This window comes from Hevea brasiliensis, chromosome 12 (assembly GCF_030052815.1).
Source record: "Hevea brasiliensis isolate MT/VB/25A 57/8 chromosome 12, ASM3005281v1, whole genome shotgun sequence".
Lineage (NCBI taxonomy): Eukaryota > Viridiplantae > Streptophyta > Magnoliopsida > Malpighiales > Euphorbiaceae > Hevea > Hevea brasiliensis.
Genome location: NC_079504.1, coordinates 1,625,772 through 1,646,336, shown reverse-complemented (window position 1 = coordinate 1,646,336; position 20,565 = coordinate 1,625,772). Strand labels below are relative to the sequence as shown.

The following is a 20,565-nucleotide window of genomic DNA, read 5'->3' as shown; positions in this document are numbered from 1 at the left end:
GGATATTGAGTCAAAACTCAATAGATAACTTGGTTGGTTATGAATCTTAATTAAAGTCTACTAGATACATCAAATTATAAAAAAAATAAGGAATCTCTAATCAGTAATTGACATTTCTTTATTTTATAGGAATCTGCTGGTATAATTCTAATAAACATAATTAAGGGTAAAATTTATGAAAGTTAATGGTTGATTAAATAAGGAGTTAAACATTGGAATTATTAAGGGGGAAAAGGATATAAAAATAGAATGTGAATTTGATTTGGAGGAAAGGAGAAGAGTGGAGAGGAGCGAGTGTGATGAGCATCAGTGATTTGATATAAAAAAGGGACCAATCACTCCTTTTTTTCATTCCCATACTTTTGGTCTCGTTATCCAGTGATAGAAGACTACCCAACATAACAAAAACATTCTCCTTCTCTTCCTCTCTTCGCTCTACAAAATCCCAATTCCAGCAAAACACATTGGTTTCAAGTCTTTCCTCTTATGGAAAATCAACAGCCTTCCCTCAAATCAAGATTCAGACGCGTCTGTGTCTTCTGCGGTAGCAGCCCTGGCAAGAATCCTAGCTATCAGCTTGCTGCTATTCAACTTGGCCACCAACTGGTATATAATTTATATTTTCTTCTCGTCCTCTTCCATAAAAGATTATGCTTTTCCCTCTTTCAAGTGTTTTTTTAGCTGACAGAGATCATTGCATGCCTCTGTTTTGCAACATCCTCTCTCTGTCTTGGTTGTGCTGTTTTTGCTTAGCAAATAGCAATTACTAATTACCTGGAATTGAAGTAGTAATTAGTAATTACGTACGGAGTTTATCAATCAATGAAGAAAGAAGAAACTGTTAGCAGGATTAAATAAGTTTTTGATTCAGACACGTCTCTTAGTAGAAAATAATAATAATTGCAGGTCGAAAGGAACATTGACTTGGTTTATGGTGGAGGAAGCATTGGTCTGATGGGTCTGGTCTCTCAAGCTGTTTATGATGGTGGCCGCCACGTGTTGGGGTAAACCTCTATCTCAAAAAGACACATATCTTTCTTTTTTATTTTGCTTCGATCATAATTTGAATTCATGACTTCATAATTTATTCTAATCTTTTTACTTGTTTTGTGCAGAGTGATACCCAAGACTCTTATGCCAAGAGAGGTAACTATAATTGAATATATTTCCATGCCAAAGAGTTTACAATATGAAGAAATAGTACTGAATTCATAGTTTGCAATATTATATATATCAGATAACAGGAGAAACAGTGGGGGAAGTAAGAGCAGTATCAGGCATGCACCAACGCAAGGCAGAAATGGCTCGTCAGGCTGATGCATTTATAGCCTTACCAGGTGTGTGTGTGTATATATGTAAATGTATATTATTTTTTATTTAATTTAAAAATGTAAAAGTAAAAGGCAATGATTAAAGATTAAATGTGACAGGTGGTTATGGAACCTTGGAAGAACTGTTGGAGGTCATAACTTGGGCTCAGCTTGGAATCCATGATAAACCGGTAGGACTAGGATAAATTCTTCACTGAATGAGATTTGGAGATTAAACTTAAAAAATTAATTAAATAAAAAATATAAATTAAGAATTTATATATTTTGGATTCATCAGGTAGGGCTATTGAATGTGGATGGCTACTACAACTCACTTCTATCATTCATTGACAAGGCTGTCGATGAAGGCTTCATCACCCCATCTGCCCGTCACATTATTGTTTCTGCCCAATCTGCCCATGAACTCATGTGCAAGCTTGAGGTACTTCCCTGGCTAATTTTATTTTAATTTTTTTTTTCTCCTATTGGTATTCGGTTTTTATTTCAATAAGATGGTATCACAGACCTTTGTCAGCAGTTCAGTGAATATATATACTGGAATTGAACAGGAATATGAACCTAGGCACTCTGGGGTGGCCTCCAAGCTAAGTTGGGAGATGGAGCAACAACTGGGTTACACAATAAAGTCAGATATTGCACGTTGACACATGGTCAAATTTGTGTGATGGAAGATATTGATGACCTTAGCTGATCTTCTTTTAAAAATAAAAAATACACAAAAGCTATATGTAGATGTGATCATGTGAGCTCCACAAAAGGGAAATGCCACCACAGTTCTTTTAGTCAGCTGTGGATCACGCTTTCATTTTTTATTTTTGCTATTTTATCTAATTTTGTTAATTAGTGTTGTCGGTGACTGCTAATTGTGTAATTTTGCATATATGATTTGCCATTATATATATTGAATTGAGGTCTGGTTGTTATAAATTGCTTTCTTCAAAAGAAGAATGATGATAAGGATGTATAGAGATATGCTCATGAAAAGGCACCACCAAGGGCGTTTGAAAACAACATTTGCCTTATCCCTCTAAACCTAACAAAATAGCTTGAAAAAATATTAATAAATATATGGAGTTTATGGAATTTTTTATTAGCATCATACGTAAATCTTATTGTAAATTTTAAGTAATTTTCTCTATTATTAGATAGAAATACCCCTTCTATTCTTAAGCTTTTGTGATTGCTGTAACTTCAAGATCAAATAATTGACTGTACAATAACACCTGTCCCTCACCGTACTAAGAAGGGCCAAAGAGCCTCTAGTAGACAATTGATGACTCTTGTGCAAAAGGGAGTGAAGAAAGTTATGGTGGCCAAAGGGTTTTGGTGTCCTTAGTGTGAGTGTGTGGATAAAAACTCCTAGGGGCAATGTACTCGTTAGTGCCCACACGTGAGGGTGAGAATACCATTTGCTCCAAACTTGGGGCATATCTTTATCTCCTTTCCTAGCTGCTTGGTTGGATGAATCCAACAAGGCAATAAGTTCACTTATTTTAAGTTGATTTCTGTTTTAGACTATTAATTAAATTTTAATTGTATACCTTTGATCCTAAATTTTTCAAAGTTCAATCCGAAATCCATTCACATTTAGTAATTTGTCCCATTTCATAGTTGTTAAAGTTAAAAACAATTGTTTCAGTTATTTAGTCTCTTTCAGAGATTGATTGAATCAAATTAGTTCTGATTGTGTCACACGATTCATTTTGGTGTATATACATCACTCAGATTGAACTCCAAATGATAAGCTATAAAGCAAACCCAACTATCAATCAGAATTAGTCCTCATGATTTAAAGGTGTTGGAATTGTGGAGTAAAGTCTACTCATTTTCCTCGTCGGGTCAATTCGCTAATCGACTCTGACAATGGATAGTGATGATGCTGGACCACTTTCCCATGTGAGTTGTAGTTTTGGATAAGCATGGGACTGAGACGGGAATCATGTAGGAAGTTGTTGTTGGCATTCTATTTGTCTCTTGAAAATTTCCACTCTCAACCTTGATGGTCGCGATCAACAGCTTCAGTACCCATCTCTCCATTCTCTCGGCGCATCCGCTCTTGTTCTTTATGTCATCATCTGTACCGTTCTTTCTTTTTTTTTTTCTCCATTAATATTTATACTTCATTTAATAATTGAATCAAACAGGCGAACAAATATGTTTTGATCAACCAGGCCACCGCCTCAATGATAGAGGTAAAAAAATTTTTTTTGATTGCATGATTTCTGGTTATTATATCTATAATTAAATGAGTTTGTGGCATGGAGATATCAGAATAAATTAAAGGTTTGTCATTAAGCTAATGCGAATGGTGCTTCCCAAAAGTTTATGCTGATCTTGCTTCAAATTATAAACAACAAACTAATAAAGCACATATAATGAACAAGCTGAGATTGAAACTTCTAAGGAAGAGCATTCGTATTTAGGGTTATTCCACCGATTACAACAAAAAGAATGCTTCTTACACAAGAACGCAACTCAGGTTTCAGTGTGGAACAAAATATGATATCAAATAGCAACCCTGGCAAGTAACAACTACATAAAATACAAACAATGTGTCACTGTATATGTACCCAGATTGATTTAGGTGAAGGATTGAACTGCTGGAGAGGTGGTGATCAGGCTCGACAGCAGCCCAACAATTAGTCCACTGTTATATGTGCTTGGTTCCCCTTGCATTGAGTTGTTCCTAGAATCAACGTATGTTTCATTTAGGAAGGGCCCACCTACAAGTGCTCCAACAGCTACGTTGGGATTGGGTTCCTCTAAATCAAGCCATTTCCAGCCATCCTTGCAGCCAGTTGTTGCATCAGCTGGGATTGAAGCTCCCCTATGGTGCACGTATTGTGGGTATTTGTCACCATATCCAACTAGAAAGCTCATTTTCAGAGGATTGTTGCCCAAGACGTAATCAGCCTGGATGAAAATTACAATGTTATCAGGTGTGGAAGGAGTACTAATTCTAGACAAATTAATTTAGCAAATTATGAAATCCTACTGCATACGTGTGAACAATAACCGCTGTACCTGGGACTTGGCAAGCGTCCGAAGATCTGCTGGCTTGTATGATTCTCCATTGCATGATAGGTTAGTGGTCTTCGATGTAAGCATGTAGTCACTATAAAGAGTAGCTAAAAATGCAGAAGCAACAGGATGTTGTAAAGCGTTCCATTCACTGACCCATATAAGTCCACCTGGATCAAAGAAACTATAATTTTTACATGAAAAGGACCTGACAACTGAGAAGAAAACTGGGCATGCAAGGGTCTATCAAAAACTGGCTAAACAAGTTTAATATCTCAGCATGTTTTTGATCTGGTAAAGTGAGATCTCAAGTAATCTCTAATGTCTAAAGCTTTTTAACAAAATCCATTGGCCTGCCTAAGAGTGCATATATGAATATGACTAATGGTCAATTTCCTTATAAAAGAGTAAAGGGCATTAGTTACTAGATTGATCTAGATAAGGGCACCAATCACTCATCTTGCTTGATACATTTCACCCTCCAGTTATCTTTTCTTTTTATCAACTATAATGGACGGATCATTCCCTCAAGACATTTGTGCAAACTAAATGCAATAATTTATTAAGTGACGCTTGGGCCTAATTGACTGTTTAGTAAGCAGCTGCATGATTGTTTAAGAACACTTGATGAACACAGGCTGCATTGATTAGATCTACAGTTTAATAAAAACATTGTATGTGCAAACCATAACAGGTGCAGGAACTTGGTCAAAATATAGACATGGAAAATATCAAATCTAATTGGTGCATCCTACTTGCATGGCACCCTAGTCATATATTATCCAGGAAGAACATTACTGTCAGTTCTGCTGGTTGTGGCAGATGGAGAATCCGGTATAAGGCCACACATCACAGCTTCAGCTGTTTTCCTGTACATTTGAAGGCCTGAGTTTGAGGATTCCTTCTCACCAAAGAAGGTTAATCTGGACAACAAAACCTGCATCAAAATAGATTGCTTTTTCTCTTAAGAAGTGGAATTTAACTTTTCAAAGAAACAGGCTATGATGAAGATCCAAAGACTCCAAAAAGGAAGAGGATCATGATTTAGAAAACTCTGTTAACATGGTATTTTCAGAAGAGAGGAGACAATAAATTTTCAATATATGCCATGAGCATATTAGAGGGAAGATCCAAGCTATTATGATAATCCAATGCTAATCGTTGGGACTACAATTCCAACACACAGAATGTCAGCCTCCTAAGATTATACACTTCTGTCATGCTTTCTGACTTCTATGGAACAATATAAAAAAATAATGGCCTGACAGAAGATTTGGTCTGATCATATCAAAGGTAACTTTCTGTACACATCTATATGAACAACAACAAAAAATAATGAGCTCACATTTATTTGAACACATCTTAAGCCAATTTGATGATTCTTTTCCCACTCAAATTATCAATTATGTCTTAACTGCTACAGTGTGTCTGAAATTTCCAATCCTCATGTTTGCAAAGTTAATTTTTTCAGTATCGTTTGATGAGAGGTTAAATAGCACAGGAAATTGCTGAGAGCAAATTTCTCTTCATCATTTAGCTTAAGAGGTTTCAAAAGTATTTGAAAGAAGAAAAAAAAATAATATATATATATATATAATGCTAAAAAAGTTGAAGAAATTTCCTCAACATGCACTGACATATGCATATTTAAGTTCAAGCAACATAACAAAGAACATGCATCGACATAGACAACTGCAATTCCATGATATTAGAGTTCACCAGAACATACCATAACTGCAAGAACAGAATTACATAGGAAAATTATACATTAAAATAAGCTAAACTCCAGATACATAGAAAAAATGTAGGATCAATAGCAAACAGAAATCATGCAACAAGACATCATGTGACTAATATTCATTTAAATTTTGGCATGCCTGTATTAAAACATATGAAATGAGTATAAGTAAATAGGTACAGAAATTGTAGAGCTTGGCGGGGGAAAAGAGAATTTTTATAGTGACATTAAATTTTATATACCTGCGTTCCTGCTAGCTTATTGTCCCAGCTAAACCAGGTTGGACTTCCCCAGTTTGCAAAGATTTTTCCATTTTGCCCAGTCACATATTGAAGATATGATTGATCCCCTGTAGCATGGTAGAGCCAGCTAGCTGCCCACAGGAGCTCATCTCCATATCCTGTTGAATTGTAATAAGTCTGAACTTGGGGGATGCTCTTACTATAGGAACCTCTATGTTTATCAGCAAAACTAAATAATTGTTCTGCATGCTCAAGGAGAGTGCTTGAATATGTGGGGTCACTTTTCTTAAACACCAGCGATGCTGAAGCCATAGCTGCTGCAGTTTCAGCTGCAACATCTGTTCCTGGAGAAGATATGTTCACCTGAGTGAGGGGCCTCTTCTCAGTCATGTCCTCAGGCCTGTCCCAACAACCATGGTCTGTCTTAGGATCACCAACCTGTCCCAAAGGGGTAAAAAAAAAAAAAAGAACAATTGCATAAGAATATTTGATAGGCTTGATACTTCATGACAAATAGATTCTACAATCCATCAAAAAAAGTATACTGAAGTGGAATAATAGGTTTCCAATTCATTTTCAACTACACATAAGGATTCATGACATATCTAGGAAGAACTTGAACAACTCCATAGATTCTTTCAGTATTTAATCATGAGGATGAGCTGCGAAAATAACATAAAAGAAAAACATTTTGGGAAAGAAAAAATTCTTCAAAGGCTATAACTACCTGAATATAGAGCACATTGTCCTCAGCATGAGCATTGATAAGGTAGTCAGTGATCCACTTGAGCGAGTCTTGAGCGGGTTCCAGCTGATTAACTGCATTCATTTGATACCCATACTCCAGAATGGCCCAAGATAACACTGTGGCAGTAAAAGCCATTGGAAAACCGAACTTCATATGATCTCCGGCATCATACATGCCTTTTGAGAGGTCCAATTTCGCTTCACTCCCATCTTGAAGAGCTGAATCCCCTCTCCAAGATATCTTGTTATCCTCCAACTTACCAGCTGCATTAATGGATTATCATTTCAACAAACTAGGGTTGAAAAAAGAATGGAATAAGCAATTTAAAGGAAGACACAAAATTGAGCTCAAGAAAGTACACTTCTGCACATCGAAGAATTGCATAGCGACTTTAAGAGCATCAGCGTACTTCTTCTCGACGGCGCCAGGCGGACCTGGAGCAGGACTGGCCTCATCGGATTTATGAGTTTTCTTTATAACAGTGTAAACAACGGCAACCACAACCAATGCCAAAACTACAGCCACAATAAACCACCCAAAGCAACCCCTGGACCTCGTTTTCTCTCCCATTTCGAGCAATGCGAGCTTTATATCACCAGCTGATCACTCAAAAACCGTATAAAAGAACAATCTTCAAGGTTTATATCTATCATATACACAGCCACATACAGAAAAGCAGGAAATTTTAGGATTCAGGAGACGCTATGTATGCTCGCATTGAGCTATGCGATAATTAAAAAAAAAAAAAGTTATTCCTTTAGAGGGAAAGAAGAAATCTGTGGATCTTAAAGCTGGTGCTGGGTGTTAAAAAATGTAGCAGAGCAAATGCTTGTTTTAGGCACCACTAATCCTAATTAAGGTATAATTAAGCTGGATTTGAGCCAAATCGCCTTTTTGTTTTAAGATTTCGTTTTTCGGTTTGCTAACGCATATGCCCCTGGCTGAAGGGCCGAGATTTGCCCGCAGTCAAAACAAACCGAGAGAGGACTGCTGCTTTCCGTTTGTTTCATTATGGAAAGGAAACCATAGTTGTGAGATCCGATCCGAGTTTGACCTGGTTGAGGTGAATCAACTACAATTGGTAAATGAATAGATGAGGGCTGCAACTAGTGACAGGCTTGAAATTGATGGTCAAGTTGCAACATTAGGCCCATAGAGATGAGGGTCCATTGAGGTCCAAATAATATGGTTATGGGCTCGTTCAGGCCCAGGACAACAAAACCCACGTTGATAGTAACACGGAAGTAGGAAACGCGCCAATTTGGAAAGCTGAAAGCGGCAGCAATCCGCTGCGAACATGTTGTCATTCCGAGTTTTACCTGATTAATTAGATAAGCACTGACTGACCAAGCGGAAGATTTTGATCAAATCAGAAACAATTTCCATTGCAAATTCCTTTTCCTTAATGGCTTAAGACGGGACATCGGAGGTAGAGAGACCGCCAACCGCCTCTCTTTCCATTGGCTTTCCGTCTATTGTCTGGCCAATTCTCCGATCAGGTAAATGTTCGTGCATTCGTCGTTGCGATTCATGTTCTCTTTTTTCTTTGCTATGGTAATCTATTAGAACTTAAAACGCAGAGATTTTGGCGTTTTCGTATTTCTATTTCTTTGTGTCAATTGCCGAGGTGAAGTGCCCTAATATAGATTTTTCAGGATAGGTTGTTTGCAATTAAGCGCCATTCTCTTTAGGGCTTCAATTATATGAGTGGCTGGGTTTATATCTCCTGATTTTGTTGCTGAAAGTATTAGCATGTCACCAACTTCTTTTAGGCATTGTTTGGTTCTTTGGAAAAAACGAGGGAATTTTTTCTGTAATGGTCCAACATGTCCTCCTCTTGATAAGGATTATATTGACTCAAGTATATATATATATATATATATATATATATATATATATATATATATATATATATATATATATATATATATTTGGCTTTATGCTGTCGGAAATGATGATATACCTCTATTTGTGATGTAAATGTATTCTGTGATTTTCATATATAATAGTGTTTAGGAAATCAAGTAAGATGTAGAGTGGGCATGTATCGGAAGGGATATTTGCAAAGCTTTGTATGGGCTGTGAATTTGAATTGCTAGATTTTCAGCATTAGGGTGATGCTCCAACATCACTGCTGCAATGCCAAGTCAGTGCATGTGATATTGGAAACTTATAGTTTTCACTTTCCATGGGAAGATTTGGTTGTGCATTATGGAAGAATCTTGAATGACTTAGACTTGCTGGAACTTCCAGTTTGTGGTTACTTATAGCTTATAGTCTGAGGAAGAGTGAATGGAAATTAACTGTGAAATTACATTCAGACAGTTTCATAATATAAAATAGCAATTTGTTGTTTATTTTCATGCATTACGATATAAGTTTGTAGATATCAGAAACATGCCATTTTGAGACTGTTTGACATTGTTGCTAGAGTTATTTTTGGGAAAAATACCTCCTTGAATATGTTCGTTAGAGGTTATTAAATTTTGATTTAAATTAAATTTGACATGTTTTAGTCGTAAAACTATTAAACAACTTTGTCAACACTATCTAAAATGGGGTTTTCCAAAAACTTTTTTTTTTGGCCTCCTAACTTCGTTTCCAAATGGGGCCTTTGTTTCGGGGTGTAGATAAATAATTAGTGCTAACTTTGAATGAACTTATTTTATTTGTAAATTTGAATTTAATATATGAAGAAGTTTTCCTTATTGCTGTCATGAAAGAGGTTTTTGCCATCATCCTGATAGAAGCATCGCTGAATATTCATTCATTAGTTATATTATTATCCTGGCATCTAAACTCTTTTCTTATTAGCAGAAAAGTTTTAAATGATATTGCTGATAGTATCATATGATTAAAAATTGTCTGTTGTAGATGGATAGTGAAACTGGTAATCAACACAAGCAAGAACGATCAAGAACAAGATGGACAGCATCCCTTGATAAGATATTTGCAGACTTGGTGGTGAAACATATTCAACTTGGAAATAGACCAAACAATGTTTTTGATAAGAAAACTTGGAATCACATACGTGATGAGTTCAATAAGCAGACAGATCTAAATTTCAATAATAATCAATTGAGAAAACACCTAGACGTACTGCGGACCCGCTTCTATAATTTAAAGTCGGCTATTGTTCAAAATGACTTTGCAATGGAGGATTCTTGCTGCATTGGATTTGATCTGTGTGATGACGTTGGGGTTTGTTTTTCTTTTCTTTTTTTTTTTCCCCTCTTTTCTGCTGAAACTTATATTTGGTCGTTCTTGACCTTCATATTATGTATTCTGATAGTCTGCACTTACAGTCACAATCAAGGCCTGAGGCAATTAAAGTCAAGGACTGTCCCATATATGAGCAGTTATGCACAATATTCACAGATACATCAGCTGATGGGAAGTATGCCCAATCAAGTCACTTTGAAGGGTTGGGAAAATCTTTTAGAAATGATGTTACGGGCTTAAGTTCAAATCCAGTTGGTGGATCCTCTCATCCTGAAAATCCATCTTCATCAAGGCCAGTGCAAGGGAACTCTTTAACAGCAGATAGGATAGTTAGGAATATATCAGAGAGGAAAAGGAAACGGGCTTGTGAGACACAGCCTTCTTCAGAGCAGAATAAGAAGGATCAAGAAATAAATGAAGCTATGGCAGAAGCCTTGTTGGAGATGGTGGCTGCTTCAAGGTGGAGAAAGGCTGCAGCTGCACCATTGCAAAACCATAAAAAATTTACCATAACTAATTGTATTAAAGTTCTGGATGAGATAGGAGACATTGATCAACAGCTGTACTTTGCCGCTTTGGACCTGTTTGAGGAGCCTAACTTGCGGGAGACCTTTCTCTCTTTGAAAAGTGATCAGATAAGGTTGGCTTGGTTGCAAGGGAAGTATGGTTAATCCACCATTATCTTGCAGGTTAAGGGCAGTTTTTGGCCTTCTAAACCCCGGAGGTGTAAACATCATCTTTAGTTACTTCAACTGAGTTTTAGCAAACATGGTCTTTTACATCTGGGTTTTATGATTCATCAGGTTTCGCAACACCAGAAACTAGGTGTGTTTAGGCAATAAAAGTTGTTTATTGTGAAAGTGATTCCAATCCTGATAACATCAAAAGATGAGACGCTGCATATTCTGTGGCTCTTTTCCGAGACCCATCTGGGTATAACCGAAATTTATCAAGAATCCAAACTAGAACAACTAACAAGGCAATTAGACCCTCGGTTTTTTCAAGTCAGAATAGGAAAGGCCTACATTCTCTCGTAGATTTTCTAATCGAGTCCAAGCAACCTTTGGAAGAGTAAAGACATTAATCGAATGTTACAAATCCGACAAAATTTGATCACCTGGTCGTTCCTAGAGTCACTGTACCAGAAACAAAAAATGAACGAAACCATATAAAAAGCACATCTTTTATGGTACACTGGCTTCAATTGTCCCAGCAACTATCGTCTGATCCTCACTTCTCAGTTGAGCAAAACCAACGCATATAGTTTCTTCATCATATGCTGCAAGGAAATTAATTAATTGCAAATATGCTGTGATTAATTAAGATTCTTATTTGCATGTCTTCAAAAGTAGGGAAAAAAAAGGTTTTAAACCAAGAAGCTTATATGCCAACATGCAGCACCGAAATAAGGATTAGATGTTCAGCATAATAATGGAATCTATCAGTGATAAGGAAAATACATAGCCACCCACTTGCATTCTATGCCTGGCATAGTCCAGGGAACCTAAAACACTCTACTAGCATACTTCCCTCCAGAAAGTTATTAATTTAGCAGAAAACGGCATCCTTAAACAAAGAATATGATTTTTTATTTTACTTGGTCCTGTACTAACTTATTTGAACAAGGGAATGCAATTTTAAAATGGAAAGTTTTATCATGTCAAGGTTGGTAGCTAGAGAGATGGAAAGCTCACTTCTGATAGAAGATTTGAGTTAATAGCCAACGAAGAGAAAGGCAAGAGTTGTTCAAAGGTTAAAAGCTAAACCAGAGGTTAGTAAGATAATGTAAAGGGTTAGAACAACATAGAAAAAGCCAAATGCATTTTTTGTGGTAAGACATATAGGGTGATCATTCCATGCATTGTAAATCTGTGAACAGGCTGTTATACATCAGGTTCAGTATCACATCCAAAAAGCCCTCTTCCCTAAGACGACCTTTCATTTTTATAGTGGTTACCTATGCAGCTTCAACCAGCTCCAACCAGCTCCATTGATTTATACTCTTTAGCGGACACTAAGAACCAAAAGTGGGCAAAATGCATCTGTGATGAATGCGTTTGGGAATTGTGGATTACAATTACGTGAAATACAATCTTATCACGCAACCACATTCTCCAACAGTAAGAAGAAAGCTTTATCACTAATTTTACATTGGAACAAAGCATGAGATAGAACTTGATGGGAAAATGGAATAAGTGTTGAGGAAAAAAAAAAAAAAAAAAGTGGTCTATTCTAATACCCTATACAGAGTTGATTAGCCACTAGATTTAATCCAAAATTCATTGCTTCTGCTTCTGAAGAGCTTCAGTCATCGTCCTTGAATTCTCTGTTCGCAGCAAAATATATGCTCATGTTAGTAATACAATTTAGAATCTCAACTCCCTGCCTCTCTCTCAAATTGATATCGATTCACTCATCACATAAAAATTTAAATTGTAATGCCTTTCTTGCCAGCTCAATCTGTTTCCTCATGTTCTCAAAATCCAATATTTATTAAGATATTCAGACTTGAGTACAATGCTCATTCAGTTGAAAGTTCTCCTTACAACTTACAGTCTTAAAATTTGTAAGAATAATTAACCTTGCTGATCCTCCTTCCCAATTTTTGAATTGAGAACAAAAATCAGAATTACAAAAGCACAAACCAGCAATACTTTCATTCAATCATACTTCATTTGCAAGAAGGAAAAGAAAAAACAATTTAAAGATTCATACCTGCGATCAAGATACCGTGGCTGTATTCCAGTGCCTTGACATGTTGTACATGTCAAAGAGCCAACACCATCGCAATTGATACATCGAGAGACTTCTTTCTCATCGCCACCAAGCTCTACAGCCACAGAGCCAATTCCCATGCAAAATCTGCATCTCTCTGCGGCAAAAAAGTAACCCATTGCGCAAGCAAGAAATTGAAGACATCAAAATGTACAACACAGTCACGTCATATCCCAAAGACCAGAATTTTTGTTATCCTTCCAGCATCGTATCACTGAGTTTCATTACTGCAAAATATGAATTCTGAATTGCTGCCTCGTAAGCAGCAACTATCCTCCCCTTTTGTTTTAGCTGAATTTTGCATTGGTATAATTATTTTCTGATAATGAAACTTTTAGAATTGGTAGTCATGTAATGCACTGAAGTAGTTTGAAGTCATAGCTTAAAACTAATTGCATTTAGACTTGACACAGCAAAGCAATATCCTTCACAAACTATTGGGTTAATATTGGGCAACAATATTTGGACGTGAATGCCACATAGTAGCAGATTCCAAAATATCATTTTAATTGAACAAAAACAGCTTCAGACTAAGTAAGAATGCATTGAATTTATTGGTGCCATCTGAATAAATCAAACCAAACCATCGAGACTGGAAGTTATAACAATTTATCTTTAAAAAAAAATATTTAGACTTTAATTGAAGAAAGAGTCACTTACGAGCACCGGAGCCATTGCAAGGGAAGCACGGCTGGGTATTTTCTCGCTTTGCCTGCCGCACAAAAACATAGATACGGTCAAGAGACTTGAGGAATTAATAAAAATTAGAAGAAACACAAAATTGGTAGACAATTGAGAAGCTAACTTACAGCATTATCAATTTGGGTTTCATAGAAGACAGGAATGCCAATCCCAACTGCAACGCTCACAAGTCCAACAGATATTGCTACTACCTGATTTTCTTATATATCCAAAATGGCACTTCTTAGACACAGAGCTAATTCAAAAGAATTAAGCACACATTATTTAAAAAAAAAAAAAAAAAAGAGGTGGGAGCGGGGGCGATGGAGACAGAACCGTGTTTTGATCAAGATCAACAGCTCTGATGCATGGATAAGATGGTGGAGACCGTTGATTTCTGGCAGACTTGGAGGATACAAAAGCAGCAGTAAAAGTAGAAAATTTAAGAGGACAGCATAGAAATGGCGGTGAGTGGAGACGAGGAATAGAAGGTGCCACTGGCATTGCTGCTTTTCCCTTTTTGAGTGGCTCTGGAGTCTGAACTCTGAAGGTCCCAAAATGCAGTGCGTAGTGGAGACCGACAACCAAGAAAATGGAAGCCTGGCCTGGCGAGTGGCGCCTCTCGGTGGAATATGGATATGCAATGTGGGGCAGCTTCTCACGATAACCACCAGACCCGTGGGAACGTTGTCCATCCCATACATAGTCCACGTGGCATAATGTCTATGGCTACCTTTAGCCCCATTCGGGTTGCCCATCCAACGGGGCCTGAAGGAGCGGGCCCAAACATAGACAGCATTATTATTCTAGTCATGCAAGTTTCCCTGGCCGTTTAGAATTACAGTTAGACCCGGTCAGGGCGGATCTGGAATCGAAAATCAGTCGAAATTAGGTTGATTAAAATTAATTTTAAATTGAAATCAATTAATTTAGTTTTAAATTAAAATTGAAATTTATTTCAACTTGAAATAAGCTAAATTATTATTAAATTCAATCAAAATTATGTATTTCGACTTGAAATTAATATAATATAGCTATTTTTTAATTTAAAAATAATAAAATTTAAAGTTGATCATACGAATTTAAAATTCTTACATATAACACAATTTATATATATATATATATAATGATTCAATACACAACCCAAACCCAAATCAACATATAATGTAAAATGGTTTAATCGAAATTTATCTGAAAAAATAATAATAATAATTTAGAACCTTAAATAACCCAAACTTACCCAACCCGTTTTATCACTCTACTTGAATGGCGATGCAATAATTTGTGCTATTTTAGGCGTTTCCCATAAAATGGAAAAGGAAGCTTCCAACACGCCAGAAGATACTAATTGTTTGCATAAACAAGCTCGCGATTACCCAACAGCCCAAAGAGGTCCACTTCATCATTTCAAGTTATTAAATTGAGTGTAGCGTTGAAATCAGTATATAATTATGACCAACACATTACAAAACTAAAGGATGTTGGATCCACGTTCATCAAACCTCATTAGGTTAATTAAACTCATATCATAACTCCATGGATATGTTCCCTGATTTTCTTCTCCTCTAGTGGGGGTTGAGAAAGAGAGAGAGGGATAAAAGGATGAGGAGTGAGAGCGACGCAGCAACAAACTAATATAATTATAGGCACATGAAAGAATGAGGAAGATGTTGGATTGGGTCTTATGGCATAGGACTCTTGTCCAGTAAAAATGGATATGTTGTGGTAAAGGACCAGTACTCCTTCGATAAACATAGAATCCAAGGCTTTCGAAGCCTCCCCACTCCCACATGACTACCTCTTTTTTCCCTCTTGGTTTTCCCTTTCCTCTTATCATCTTTAAGCTTTTCGGCTGCCATGCCTTTTTTTATTCAATAATGCTCTGGCCCATTCTATTTGCTTGCCGTTAACACAATTAGAATTAATATAAATTGTTTTACATATTAATTAATTTAATTTTGTAAAATCTCTCTTCTCCTCACACATCCACTGTGCAGGGCTGCAACATTATAAAGAAGAAGATCTCCTCTACTTCTAATATAAAAAATTAAAAAGTGTAAAAAAAAAATTATACATGTTTAGGTAAAGCAAGGGTATTCCCTTCTACTTCATGCTCTTTAATTTTTTTCATGTGTGATATTGAAAGTGAAAGTAAAATAAAAGCTAAAAAAGGTATGACAAGGATTGAACATAATAATTCTACGGTGTTCAACGCTATTTTTAAACTATTTGGGGAGAATAACGTTATTTTCAGATACCACCCCTCCCTGTAATTTTATCCACTTCTACGGGGTTAGATATTCTATTGTTTTGCTCCTTATCCATAACGATTACATACTTTTCTCTCTAATCGGCTTTACCCATTTTTGCTGTGCTTCGCTAACGGTATTAATAGTCATAAGTCACCCAATGCGATTTAACAAAATCAGAATATGGCTCTTTTGTTGAAGCTGATAAAACAAATTTTTTTAATTTAAATTTAATTTTAGTGTATTTTAATTATAAAAAATTTGAAAATAATTAAATAATTTAAATTATTTTTAATGGACATTTAAAATAATATTTTTTCAAATTTCTTAATAATAATGTGAACACAACGGGTGAATTTTTTTTTTTAAATCTTTAAATTTGTTTTACATTTAGTAAACATGGTGAAAAAGTTTGAATCTTATAAAAGAAGCAATCTTCTACAGCTTCCATACTTTACGCTTGTCGATAGTAATAACATTCAAGAACACGTGAACCGTCAGTTACAGATCAAGGGTGATTAAATCCATAATATGTACAATATCCTCGTCCAGTCTGGTACACAAAAGCAGCTCTCCTTTCTCTCTCTAAATTACGGAACTCAAAACAAGGTTTAGCACAAATCCGAAGCGAAAGAGCGACAGAAAAGAGAAATTTAAAAAAGGACACGAAAGACTGCTGCTATCACTTCACTCTCCCTTTGTTTAGGCTCAGTCTCTCTCTAGCCGCAGACAACTTAACGGTTCGCCGAGCCATATCGGCGACGCCGATTTAACCGTACGCCGGAGATCTTCGCGAATCGTTGGCTGTTTCTGGATCTCTGGACCTTTTCTCCCCCTGTTCAGTGCCCTGGATTAACTCTCATTTGTTAATACTGTTTTTGTTTTCCTGTTTTCTCCATATCAACTCGGGACAGTGACAATAATATCATCAAGAGGTACTAATGTGTCCTTTGTTGTTCTCTGTTTATCTTTTTAGAAGTGAAATTGATTTGATTTTTGGCCTGTGTTTAATATTTTCTCAGCCATTTGATAGTTAATGGCGTTCTTATTTTCTATTTGAGAATATCTAGTTCTATATTCGTTTTTTTAACCTAATTCTTATGGTTTTTATGTGATACTTTGATTATTTGGTGTCATTTGTGTTTGATTAAATGCGATAAATGCTCGAGTATAGCTTTAAGTGTGTTGTATTTTTGCTAGATTATTTGGTGTCATTTGTGTCATTTGTGGGAATCGTTTTGCCCTAGTTTTTGGAATCAGAAACGCTTTAACGGTTTGAATTGTCGTTTCATGAAATCTTCCTATGAATTTTTGAGGAGGAGCTTTTACTTGTCTATTTGTATGATAAATGTCATTTGGGATGATGAATCTGAATCAATGTGATTTTCTAGCTGATCTCTCTCTCTCTCTCTCTCTCTCTCTCTCTCTCTCTCTCTCTCTCCTCCCATAGTTGGTCTCTCCAAATCTAAAGTCGAACCTGTACCGTCTATAAATTCATGGTGTGGTTGGTTGTTGAGAGAATGGAGGAAACGATAATTCGATCCTCAATCTTGTTTATGTGATGTTTTGGTTTTGAAAATCTGAAAACACATGATTAAATGAGATGCATTGATTGTTGTTGTTGTTATTAAATGACAAAAGAAAAGGCGAACTTCACTCAAGTAAGCCATATAGGTAAGATGAATGAGGTCTTTCTATTAATTTTTTTTTTTTTTTTGAAGACCGATATGTGTTGACCCATTCCCAGCAGCTTGAGATTTCAGAGCCTATGATGGGCATGTAAGAGTTAAAATTATATCTAATATTTTCTATGCCATTTATTAAGTTTGGGAATAGGGTTTTACATAAATTCAATTCAATTGATTTTTTTTTTGGGTCAATTTTCATGTTTGTAAGGAAAGAATTCAATTGTTTTTAATTTAAAAAAATTATTTAAAAAAAATAAAGCATGATTGTGTGAGAATTCAATTGACTTTTTTTATTGCAAATGATTTATTCCTAAGAAAGGCTTATCAATGAATATTTTGTATTTAGTTTTCTTTAGCTTTGAAAATGTAATAATTATATATGAACATTTAGTTTTAACAAGGCATATGTTGGTGTAAGGTAAACAATCTTCTTGAGTACTTTTACTGCATTTTACAATTCACTCATCTGCTGTGCCCTTGGTCTAGCGGTGTGATTATCCTGGTTTAAGCTGGATGATTTTGCAAGTCTTGGTGGTTATTAACGTCATAATCATTTTTGTAGGTATACAAAATGATTGGATCATTTCTCACAAGAGGACTTGTGTATGTTAACAATGACCCAATTCTCCCTCTCATTTGAATTTATAGGATTTAAGTTGTTTGCCCAAACTAAATTCATATTAACATTTTGGCAGGATGGTTTTTGGCTATGCTTATCCTGCTTATGAGTGCTATAAGACTGTTGAAAAGAATAAGCCTGAAATTGAGCATCTTCGGTTTTGGTGCCAGTACTGGTGAGTTGCATGTTGTCATTTTTTCCTCTCAAAGTGTGCAAATAACTTTTGGTGCTATGCTCACTTTTTATATTATTTGGATTGCAGGATTTTGGTGGCTGTGTTGACAGTTTGTGAGAGAATTGGAGATGCTTTTATTTCATGGTAGTGAATCTTAGTCTTGAATGCTGATGCAACGCTTGTAAGAGAATTTCATAAATTGATTCTGTTTTCCTTTATTGCTTTCTTGAAGGGTTCCAATGTATAGTGAAGCTAAGCTGGCATTTTTCATATACTTGTGGTACCCTAAGACTAAGGTATGTATTTATTCAGGAGCTAATGAGTCTGAATGTTATGTAGTTAACTGATCTTCATTGCAATTGACCCTGTTCTTTCACTTTTTCAGGGAACTACCTATGTGTATGATTCCTTCTTCAGACCATATGTTGCAAAGCATGAGGATGAAATTGATCGCAACTTGTTGGAACTAAGAACTAGAGCTGGAGATATGGCGTTTTTATACTGGCAAAGGGCTGCAAGCTATGGTCAGACGAGAGTTTTTGAGATTTTACAGTATATTGCTGCACAGTCAACTCCTAGGCCTCGCCCTGCTCAGGTAATGTGATAATAATAGTACCATTATCGTTTTGTTATTATCTTCCCGCAGGTATAATTAGAAAAGCACCTTGGCGGTGCAAAGTGGACCTGCCTGAACTTCTTTTCATCATCACATGCTCTCTTAAGCTGAAATTTAATGGTTTTCTTCACTATTGCGTATCACATTATTCTTGGAGATTCAATTGGTTCCTGTTAATCTATAAGATGTTGTTGTTGTTGTCCAAGGCATATCTCTCTCATATGCATCATAAAATTGAATTCTTATATTTCATAGCATGATCTTTGAAGTTTAACTGTGAGCCTCTGTATCAATTGAGAAATTATTCCTTGCATGTCTTATTCTACTACTGGAATATATGAAATTGAATTTTTTTTTTTTTTTTACAATGAATTCAAATACTAATAAATCCTGTGTAACCTGTACTGGTGGGTGTGAATGTGCAATTCACGTGATTCTACCATGTGAAATTGTTTGTGATGCTACCATATTCGCTTTTTCTGACTATTGAAATTACAGCCACAACAGCAAGGTGCTAGGCCTCACCAACCTGCTACTGCTCCAAATCGTCAACCTTCTACTACTTCCAACCGGCAACCAGCTGCAGCACAACCAGAGACTGAAGAACCCCCATCCCCCACTTCTAGCGCATCTTCGAGTCAACACCAAATGGAGGTGGCAGAAGAGGTGGGTCCTTCAGAAGTGCAAAAAGCAACTCCTGCAATAGTCTCAAATGCGCAGAAAGCTCCTTCCTCTTCCAATGCTCAAAAAGCAAATGCTACTACATCTGAAACTTCCAGCCAGACCAAGGCAGAAGCAATGCAAGTTGAAGCAGCGCCTTCATCAACAAATGAAAATGCAAACCCTCCCACAAAAGAGAGTAGTATGGAAGAAGCCTTTAGGGTTACACGTGCCAGATTGAGGAAAAGCCGTTCTGGACCAAAAACTTAAAGACTCGTTTCAGACCTTTCCCAATTTTAGATTACAGAACTAGCAGTGAGTCAGTAGGTGGGTGGTGAATGGTTCTTGGATCATTGTTGTTGTCGTTTATGTAAATTTGTCGCCTTCCATTTTCTCATTCCATTTGTTGCTTTATTTTTTGAAAATGAATTGGCAGATGAAGGGTGTGGGTTTGATAGGAGACAATTGATGCTACTTTAGAAATGATAAAAGTGAAGATACAGTTCTAAGTTGTTGAAAAGGATCAATTGAAAAACATAAAGATGGAACGGTGCTTTCGGGGCCACTTGTGTTCGCATACAAACTATATAAATTGGATTTGGTGGATTTGGTGATTCAAAGATACTCGGTTTAACGAGTGAATTAAATTTCATTTAAAAAAAAAATGGTACTGATTTTCAGCTTCCCTTTGTTATTAAAATAATTATACCGTTGCGCCAAAACTGATGAGCAAGGTCTTAAATGCTAGCCTTTGCTTGTGGCCAATAAATTCCTATAAAAATTAGGTTAGGTTAGTGAGT

The 20,565-nt window shown here is 36.2% G+C and overlaps 5 protein-coding genes across 6 annotated transcripts; 3 read left to right on the top strand and 2 right to left on the bottom strand.

Annotated features, from left to right (window-relative positions):
- Positions 1-251: 251 nt before the first annotated feature.
- LOC110666370 (cytokinin riboside 5'-monophosphate phosphoribohydrolase LOG1) lies at positions 252-2,258 on the top strand. Its single transcript, XM_021826848.2, has 7 exons — positions 252-606; positions 907-1,004; positions 1,116-1,146; positions 1,238-1,337; positions 1,431-1,501; positions 1,609-1,752; positions 1,880-2,258. Exons 1-7 carry the CDS (start codon positions 487-489, stop codon positions 1,973-1,975), a joined length of 660 nt encoding a protein of 219 aa, XP_021682540.1. The 5' UTR covers positions 252-486; the 3' UTR covers positions 1,976-2,258.
- A 1,463-nt stretch (positions 2,259-3,721) lies between these two features.
- Positions 3,722-8,159, bottom strand: LOC110666381 (endoglucanase 10). Its single transcript, XM_021826859.2, has 6 exons — positions 7,440-8,159; positions 7,060-7,343; positions 6,333-6,770; positions 5,151-5,289; positions 4,356-4,522; positions 3,722-4,244 (listed from the first exon to the last, which is right to left on the bottom strand). Exons 1-6 carry the CDS (start codon positions 7,648-7,650, stop codon positions 3,912-3,914), a joined length of 1,572 nt encoding a protein of 523 aa, XP_021682551.1. The 5' UTR covers positions 7,651-8,159; the 3' UTR covers positions 3,722-3,911.
- A 186-nt stretch (positions 8,160-8,345) lies between these two features.
- Positions 8,346-11,226, top strand: LOC110666390 (L10-interacting MYB domain-containing protein). Its single transcript, XM_021826871.2, has 3 exons — positions 8,346-8,579; positions 9,955-10,281; positions 10,386-11,226. Exons 2-3 carry the CDS (start codon positions 9,955-9,957, stop codon positions 10,971-10,973), a joined length of 915 nt encoding a protein of 304 aa, XP_021682563.2. The 5' UTR covers positions 8,346-8,579; the 3' UTR covers positions 10,974-11,226.
- Positions 11,227-11,375: 149 nt separating this feature from the next.
- On the bottom strand, positions 11,376-14,386 carry LOC110666395 (protein SPA, chloroplastic). Of its 2 annotated transcripts, none has more exons than XM_021826889.2 (5): positions 14,095-14,386; positions 13,887-13,970; positions 13,738-13,789; positions 13,018-13,174; positions 11,376-11,581 (listed from the first exon to the last, which is right to left on the bottom strand). In XM_021826889.2, the coding sequence occupies exons 1-5, from the start codon at positions 14,260-14,262 to the stop codon at positions 11,575-11,577; spliced, it is 468 nt and encodes a 155-aa protein (XP_021682581.2). In that variant the 5' UTR covers positions 14,263-14,386; the 3' UTR covers positions 11,376-11,574. The 2 variants fall into 2 exon arrangements, with proteins under 2 accessions (XP_021682581.2, XP_021682575.2); XM_021826883.2 differs by lacking the exon at positions 11,376-11,581 and adding an exon at positions 12,346-12,628 and having other exon boundaries at positions 14,095-14,382.
- Positions 14,387-16,561: 2,175 nt separating this feature from the next.
- Positions 16,562-20,330, top strand: LOC110666410 (putative HVA22-like protein g). Its single transcript, XM_021826899.2, has 7 exons — positions 16,562-16,942; positions 18,258-18,298; positions 18,391-18,489; positions 18,577-18,633; positions 18,722-18,785; positions 18,875-19,084; positions 19,604-20,330. Exons 2-7 carry the CDS (start codon positions 18,267-18,269, stop codon positions 20,033-20,035), a joined length of 894 nt encoding a protein of 297 aa, XP_021682591.2. The 5' UTR covers positions 16,562-16,942; positions 18,258-18,266; the 3' UTR covers positions 20,036-20,330.
- Positions 20,331-20,565: the final 235 nt, after the last annotated feature.

Excerpts from the sequence above, each read along its gene's own strand:
- LOC110666395 (XM_021826883.2), bottom strand. The coding sequence starts at position 14,262 with ATGCCAGTGGCACCTTCTATTCCTCGTCTCCACTCACCGCCATTTCTA. Across the intron at positions 13,971-14,094 it reads TTGATCTTGATCAAAACACG|GTAGTAGCAATATCTGTTGG; the intron begins GTTCTGTCTCCA and ends TAAGAAAATCAG. Across the intron at positions 13,790-13,886 it reads AAACCCAAATTGATAATGCT|GCAAAGCGAGAAAATACCCA; the intron begins GTAAGTTAGCTT and ends TTTGTGCGGCAG.
- LOC110666390 (XM_021826871.2), top strand. The coding sequence starts at position 9,955 with ATGGATAGTGAAACTGGTAATCAACACAAGCAAGAACGATCAAGAACA. Across the intron at positions 10,282-10,385 it reads ATCTGTGTGATGACGTTGGG|TCACAATCAAGGCCTGAGGC; the intron begins GTTTGTTTTTCT and ends CTGCACTTACAG.
- LOC110666370 (XM_021826848.2), top strand. The coding sequence starts at position 487 with ATGGAAAATCAACAGCCTTCCCTCAAATCAAGATTCAGACGCGTCTGT. Across the intron at positions 607-906 it reads TTCAACTTGGCCACCAACTG|GTCGAAAGGAACATTGACTT; the intron begins GTATATAATTTA and ends TAATAATTGCAG. Across the intron at positions 1,147-1,237 it reads AGACTCTTATGCCAAGAGAG|ATAACAGGAGAAACAGTGGG; the intron begins GTAACTATAATT and ends TATATATATCAG.
- LOC110666410 (XM_021826899.2), top strand. The coding sequence starts at position 18,267 with ATGATTGGATCATTTCTCACAAGAGGACTTGT. Across the intron at positions 18,490-18,576 it reads CGGTTTTGGTGCCAGTACTG|GATTTTGGTGGCTGTGTTGA; the intron begins GTGAGTTGCATG and ends TTTGGATTGCAG. Across the intron at positions 19,085-19,603 it reads CTAGGCCTCGCCCTGCTCAG|CCACAACAGCAAGGTGCTAG; the intron begins GTAATGTGATAA and ends TTGAAATTACAG.
- LOC110666381 (XM_021826859.2), bottom strand. The coding sequence starts at position 7,650 with ATGGGAGAGAAAACGAGGTCCAGGGGTTGCTTTGGGTGGTTTATTGTG. Across the intron at positions 7,344-7,439 it reads ATTCTTCGATGTGCAGAAGT|CTGGTAAGTTGGAGGATAAC; the intron begins GTACTTTCTTGA and ends CCATTAATGCAG. Across the intron at positions 6,771-7,059 it reads ACAATGTGCTCTATATTCAG|GTTGGTGATCCTAAGACAGA; the intron begins GTAGTTATAGCC and ends CCTTTGGGACAG.